The 7,225-nt window shown below is 47.7% G+C and overlaps 1 protein-coding gene across 2 annotated transcripts; it reads right to left on the bottom strand.

Annotated features, from left to right (window-relative positions):
* Positions 1-3,472: 3,472 nt before the first annotated feature.
* HOXD1 (homeobox D1) lies at positions 3,473-5,257 on the bottom strand. Of its 2 annotated transcripts, none has more exons than XM_074967641.1 (2): positions 4,559-5,257; positions 3,473-4,261 (listed from the first exon to the last, which is right to left on the bottom strand). In XM_074967641.1, exons 1-2 carry the CDS (start codon positions 5,148-5,150, stop codon positions 3,942-3,944), a joined length of 912 nt encoding a protein of 303 aa, XP_074823742.1. In that variant the 5' UTR covers positions 5,151-5,257; the 3' UTR covers positions 3,473-3,941. The 2 variants fall into 2 exon arrangements, 1 of the variants encoding a protein (XP_074823742.1); XR_012641458.1 differs by having other exon boundaries at positions 4,125-4,261; positions 4,752-4,862.
* Between the last annotated feature and the right edge of the window lie 1,968 nt (positions 5,258-7,225).

Here is a 7,225-nt window from a genome sequence, read left to right as displayed (position 1 = left end):
GGTTGCAACTTCACAGCCTATCTGACCAGTCTAGTTCCCAGTCCTGGTTTGATTTCTACCTCTTGGACCTAAACAACAACAACAGCCATTTTTCTTCAAGGATGGGGCAGATTCAAGGTATGATTTGGCTTGCTTTTGGGCATCCAAGACATAATTGTGAACATTAACAACTTTCAGGGAATGTGTTCTGGGGCACAACAGTGTTAGCCATGCCACAGAGTATACTTGAAGGTAAAAATTAAAATGGAATTTTAAAATCAGCTGTTGGAATATTTATAGCCCTTTGCCAGCCACAAAAAGACATTTCAGGTGAGGTGTAGTGCTAATCGCAGACCAGCAGACTGAACTTCTCTCTCCACAGAACTGGCATAACAGGAGAAGTGCTAGCTTCCCCATGCTACCTAGACAATGTACTTCAGCCCTCATCTGCAGAGCAATTCAGTCTCCAGGCTCATCAGCCCCTCAGCTCTCTGTCAAGATTATCAACAGAATGAAAAGTAGTGCCAGTTGTGATAGTGGTCATGTAATGTGGACAACTGCCAACTAGGAACCACAGTGACACCACTACACCTATTTCACATAGGCCAGCGAGCTGCCAACAACAGACAATGACTGTTGGATCTAAGCTGGCTTCTACCCAGAAACCCTAAAGTCACAAATCCCCTGACATTCATCCCCCTTTAAACTGGGATTTTATGTTTAACATCTATTTAGTTTCATTTTCTATTTTAAAATTCTGTTATGAGCTTATTCTGACTTCTCAACTAAACCCAGAAAGGCAGGAAATCAGTGTAAAATCCACCCTTTGAGATTTCCTTTGGCTCTGTTTTACCTTGCTCTTTATTTTACAAGCACTGACTTACAGAAATCAGATGAGAGAGATCAGCCTTGTTCACACTTGGATGAACTTCACTTGGCTGTTCCTCATTTTGAACTTGGAACTGCACAACAAAGAACCATCAATCCCATTGGTCTTTTGCACAAAGAGATGTCTGCAGGCAAACCAAATCTTTCTGCACTTTAACAGTCAGAGGTTTTCAAATTTGATAAGATTTATTGTAAACTAATTTAATATGGGGCATTAATTTATCCATACGGTATAATCAAGAATCTGAGAACTAGAAGATAATATAAGAAACCAGATCAGGCTGCAAGTGCTGTGTGAGGCCTATGTATTTACCATTCTTGCCCAACGGCCCCTGGGAGAGGGCAGGAGGTAAGAATCAATCGGACAAAACAGAGCAGAATGGGAGCTTGCGATGCAACCCTACGGCTGGGACAACGTAAACTCCAGGCCGCTTCCTAATGTCATTGCATTTGTTTAGTTTCGCCTGATAGCCTCTCTCTTCGGTACTGTGTTTATGTCTTTTCAAACATTTATTCGAATTACTGTACGGATTCTGGAGTAAGCCAGTCCCCTTTGGGAAAGTAAAGTAGGGATCCAGTAAATGCTACAGCCGTCCACTACACACCGGCATACATTCTTGCAATGGACCTGCGGAGAGCAGATAAGCTGCTACGGGCACCTTTGTTTAAATGGGGACCTTTTAGACATATTGGTCTTTTTGGAGGTGGCAACAGATACCTTGCAAAGGATCAAGTATTTTCTACTCTTCCTTGTCTCTGTCTGAACTCTCTCTGACCCTGCTCTCCTTGGAGGTCTTTGGGTGGGATAAGAGCGGTCCACGCCCCTTTTAAAAGTTCAGTTAAAAATGAAATTAGGGGACCAAAACTTGCTGCACTCCCGCTAACTGCCAGTCCGGTCAGTGGTGATGTTGTGTGATCAACGAGAGCAGAATCTGGCCGTTGGATTCCTACACTGAGGCGAAAGGCTTTGAATGAGCCGAACTGCTAGGCAAGACACCATAACTTGGAGGAGATCAGATTTACTCCTCCCTCAAGGTGAAGCCACCGGGTGTTTCCATACGTGTGTTTGAATGGGCAGGCGAGTAGTTCCCTTTGGAAATAGTTCCCTTTGGAAAAGGAAATATAGATCAGGGGTTCCGTGAAGTTGTTTCGCTTTGCATATGTGTAGATTTCAGATTTTTTTCAAGGCAGGGTGCATTGCCATATCAAAGACTTCTGGAGGAGAGACCGGAGGTCACTGAAAATGCGTCCAGCCCGGAGACCCTTTGAAATACCGACACATCACTGTGGGTCCTCTGTTGTTTTAACCGAGAGCTAATTAGCATTATGCGGTTGAAAGACAGATGGCCCCAATATATAAGAATAATATTGACAACATTACATTGAAAAGTGTGACGTCGTTTTCCAATCAGGTTATTTTTTAATTTTTTATTTCTCCATATTCTTAAAATCTGTGAGTTTTGGTTAAAAGAGATCTCCACAAAACTTATCCTGAATGTGTTCTGAGTTCACTATTGCTAGGGTTCTGCTTTTATACAAGTGATTGCTTTTGGGTGACTGACTTTTCAGTAGTCTTTTTTTATCAGGAGAGTATTATGCACATATTTCCAAGTGGTTTAGGCTTTTTTAAATAGGATTGTGATGTCCTGGGTAATTAAAATATTTCATCCATGTGGTTTGATACTAGGATGTTTTTCAAAGGTTTGTAGTTCAGTGATTTACTAGAAAAACAAGTGGAGATTCCCTAGCGTGAGTCTTACTCTTGGTTCCATTCGAGACTGAAGGTCATCCGTTGAACTTCGGAAACAAGAACATGCACGTGTTCCTTTTTGCTTCAACTCTCTTTTGTGATTCTTGACTTTGGAAGTGTGAATTCGGCCCTTCGCGCCCCTTTGATGTGCGGGTACCCTACTGCGAACCACCCTAAAAGTTTTTTTTTTAAATTAAAACTACCCTATTTGCAAATCACGCTTCTTTAGGCTTTTGCACTGTAAAGGTGGGAAACAGGCAATATGTGCCTCTTGTTTTCGTAATCACATTGCATCAGAATCTTTTTTGTAAGCCCCTGACATCGGAAAAGGGACAAAAAGCATTGTATTTACTGTTATAACTTGTCAAACATACTAAAGCAAAGTCTGACCCTGGCAGAAGGCATAAAGACAAGATAGCAATGATGCTATTACCGTTCACCAAAACTTTCCCACATCCATTTCACTTGAATCTGTTCTGTAGCTATGTATTAATTTTGACTAATTTTCAACTCTGGGTGATTGTGTATTTTATTTTTCAATAAAACCCAATAACCATGCTCTAGCACTTAATTAAATTCAGAATTATTCAAGACAAAGCCTGTTATTCACAAAATATAAATACAATACAAATCAGGACCCCGATTCGAGCACTCGGAGTTTTGACATTTAACAGGTCAGTTAGTCCTTGATAGCACTGGAACTATATCAATGGTGATTGTCTCCCGCCCCCCACCCCCCCATTCAGGCACATTGAAAAGTAGGAGCAATTTAAAACACCTTGTAGTGCAAATGTTAAACTTCTCTGCCAGTGCAGAAACTCAACTGAACCAGCCAGTTTGCATCTTCTTTGGCTTTCTTACTAATAGCAATAATCCTCCTTTAACTTATTTTCGTTACATATATATTACTAAGCTGGAGGACTCTGCGTGGTCTTGTTTGACCTTTTAAACAGACACAGGCACAGCGTGTGCCAGCTACTTGACCAAACAAGTCATAAGGCCAATGAGGAAATTAGCAGAGTGTTTTGACCGTCAGCTTTCCCTGATAGACCCATAAATAAAATGTAAACAAGTTGCAATAACGAGCAATTGTATATTGTTACAGTCCGGCATTTAAAAAAAAAATTAGCTACATCTAATTCCTTAGGTAGACACAGCCCAAATATTTCATTGGCAGTGATAGTCTTCGTGAAATGATTATTTTTTTTGGCTCGGGTTGTGCAGGATTAACACTGTAGCGATGCTTTATGCATTCTGTAAAGTGTCTGAAACGCGGCCTTCCTTTCCTCGCAAGTAGCTGTCACAACAGCTGGCGCTGCCGCGATCAGCAGGAGTCTTTGGCAGGCGAGGAGGGTGCAGAATTCCTGCGTGGCTTGGCGGGGCTTTGCGAGGAGGGGGATGCGGCAGGTGAGGGGATCAGCAGCCCTTCTCTTTCCCGTTTCTTTTGTTTCATTCTTCTGTTTTGGAACCATATTTTCACTTGAGTGTCATTGAGGCGGAGCGAGTGCGCGATCTCAAGGCGGCGGGCCCGGGTGAGGTACTTATTGAAATGAAACTCCTTTTCCAGTTCTGTGAGCTGCTTGGTGCTGAAATGGGTCCGCACGGTGCTGGGGGGGCCATGCACCCCGTGGGCGGAGAGTTTGCCTGCAACACAAAACGTTTGTTCAGTAGAAGTGAGAGCCCTGGGCACAGCGCACGGGAGCCGGTTCTCTGGGCATTACGCCTGCTCCAAGGGCGAAGAGGTAACGCTTTGCATGAACGTCTCACGCGGGCGCCCGTTGCTCACGGGTATTTGAGGCCAGAGAAGGAAACAATAAGTGACCCTGCAAGCGATCACATCCTCGTTTCGCTCTTAGCGCTTAGGGCGCGCCGCTCTCCTCCTCCATAAGCGCTAAGAGCGAGCTGTGCCCATGCAGCCCCCTCGCCGAGGTTCACACTTACTTTTCTTGGGCGCATTTCTTTTCACTTTCATCCACTCGAAGGTGCCGAGCGCGCCCCCTGAGGCCGGAGAGGTGGGCTTGGGGTAGGTCCCCGGGGAGGGGGAGACGCTCTGGAAGCCCCCCGGCTGGACGCCAGGCGGTTCTTTGAGGCAGGGGTGGAAGTGGCTTTGCCCGGCCAAGGCGCTGTAACTCACCGGGAGCGGCGATCCGCTGCCGGAGAAGATGGAAGTTGCATAGCGCAGGTGGCCCCCGCCAGCGTCCTCCAGCTGGGCGCTGGCTCCGTAGGGCAGGACGTAGCCTGAGCCCGGAGACAGGACGTTGAAGTCAGCAGCAGCTGGACCGGAGTCGTAAGCCCCCGCCAGAGCGCAGGCAGCAAAGCGAGAGGCCGCGGCTGGCAGCGGCTGCTGCGCAGGGCGCTGGGCCGGGCCGGGCGCAGTCCCCGCGCCTGGCACTAGCCGGCTGCCCAGGTACGCGCGCTCTCCGCCCAGGGGACACGAGGGCTGCAGGGCGACGGCGCTGGGGTCTGCAGGGCAGAAGCTAGGCGGGGCGGGCAGGGCATCGCCGCGAGCCAGGTACTCCAGGTAGGAGTTCATGTCCTGGCGCGGCTCTGGGCCAGCGGCCGGGGGCGCGGGGCAGGAGCCCGCTGCTGCCCGCGGATGCTGCCCGGGCCGCTCTCTGGACCTGCCCTCCACCTCCAAGAGCCATCGCGGCGGCGGAGGTAAATATTGTCCTAATATAGAGCCAGAGGGCTGGCACGTGCCGCCCGGTGGCCAATCGTAGCCCTCCGTGGAGAGCCCACCTCAGGGATGCTGGGTGCTGCTGGCTGCCTTCGCCTGCCCCGGCGCAAACTTCGCCAAGGGAGAAGCGGGCTGCGGCGCGCAGCACCCGGGGAACCTCGCAGCGCCGGTAAGGTAGAGGAGGCAGCGCCGGGCACCGCCCTGAGCCGACCCGGGCTGCCCCCGCAGAGGTTCGGGGCCAGGGCCAGGAGGGAGCTGAAGGTGAGACTGGGAGGGAGGCGCTGGCCACTGGGCTTAGCTGGGAAGAGTGGGGTAAAGGCGGCTGGTGCTGTGGGTGCAGACCACACGCGGGCCTCTCCAGCGCGCCCCAGGGAAGTCTCCTATTTTCATTTGGCCTGAGTCTTACCCATTGCCTGGCAAAACCGCTATAATCCTGATTGTGGTTATAGGGAGCCTGGCTCGGTACCGTCTGCAGTTTTAGTTCGGGAGGCAAAGGGGGCTGGCAGTTCCCTAAACTGAAATCCCAGTCACTTTGAGCCCTGCCAGGAGGCTTTCAAGTGCCAAGTAAATGCTCAGAAAGCTTTACTCCTACGTTAATGCACCTGGCCAAGCCTAGGTCGACTGTTCCAACAGTTTAGGTGGGATAGAACAGTAACGTTTTATGTATTTCAGTGAAAGGCGGAAGTTTCTTGTACGTTGTAGTGTATCATGTATTTTAGAGGTGTTCCTAGGTTTCCCTTCGCAGTTTAATCTAGCCTTGCTTGCAATAAATGGCGAAAACTGTCTTTTGCCAACTTTGTGGGAGCTCATCCTCAGCTGCACCTGTGTTTCCTCTCCGAGAGGATCTTCATATATGCAGATGAGTTTTTAAGAAATCCGAGGTTAAAATGCATCCGGAAGACAGTTCAGATCTGGGTGGGGTTCGATGTTACTGCACGTCACAGCAATTAATGGACCTGCTCCATCAGATAAGTGCTTTGTAGTCTCTTGAAAGTGAATCCGAGGGCTCACAACGTTAATGGGCTCTCATGTTCCCCAGGGTGACACAATAGTGTTTACTGAGTGTTAATGACTGGCACAGACATAAATAAAAGGAAACAGGAAAGAGATTAGAGTAAGTCTCACTGCTCTACCAAACTTTCTAACTTTGTAAACTTCGTTTCCCTTTGGCAGAAGGGAATTAACCTCGTGGAGGGAAAGATTAGACTCCACAAGGCAAGTGATGGTGTTTTCCTAAAGTGTTACAATGAAAGTACTTCAAAATTTGACTCATTAACTATTGGGCTCTATTCCAATCCAAGTCTAGTAAACAAAGTCACTACACACTAAAAAGGCAAGTATTTTAAATATTTTGAGTACTCCTTGGAGTTCAAGACGCATGACAGAAAAGGTGGCACCTGTCATGTAGCCCATGGGAGGAAAGGGAACGGAGCTACGGTTTAAAGTTTTGAAATATGCTTCCTTCTCTATAAGAGAAATCTACAAAGTTCAGAGGCAGACCCTTAAAAGAGAGTGGGGAAGCACATTCATAATTCAGTCCTACTCTCACCCCAAATACAATAATACACTCTCCATTGGATACATACACCTCCCACCGAATACTCAGTTCTACCAAAGGTCCAGTCCTGTTTTCAGTTAAAAGGGTGCAGCTCCCACTGAAATCATGTAATCGAGGCAGAATCGGGCCCTATCCCAGCGATTTTTCATGGGTCTTAGAGTTAAGGGGTCATGCCTAAAACTGACCCCTTGCTTCTGACACAAATGATGATCTACTCCCCAAAGCAGCAGAGCACCTGCAATTCCCATGAAGCAAAGTTGCAAACTTTTATCCTAGTGCTCTCAGTGGAAGTTGTAGACCCCAGGCCCAATCCTGCATTCTGTACCTTGATGAAAGAACAGATTGCATTAAAGAAGGCAGGATGTGGGACATG

The sequence above is a fragment of the Natator depressus genome, chromosome 11 (genome assembly GCF_965152275.1).
Source record: "Natator depressus isolate rNatDep1 chromosome 11, rNatDep2.hap1, whole genome shotgun sequence".
In the NCBI taxonomy this organism is placed as follows: domain Eukaryota; kingdom Metazoa; phylum Chordata; order Testudines; family Cheloniidae; genus Natator; species Natator depressus.
This window is presented reverse-complemented; position numbering and strand designations above follow the sequence as displayed.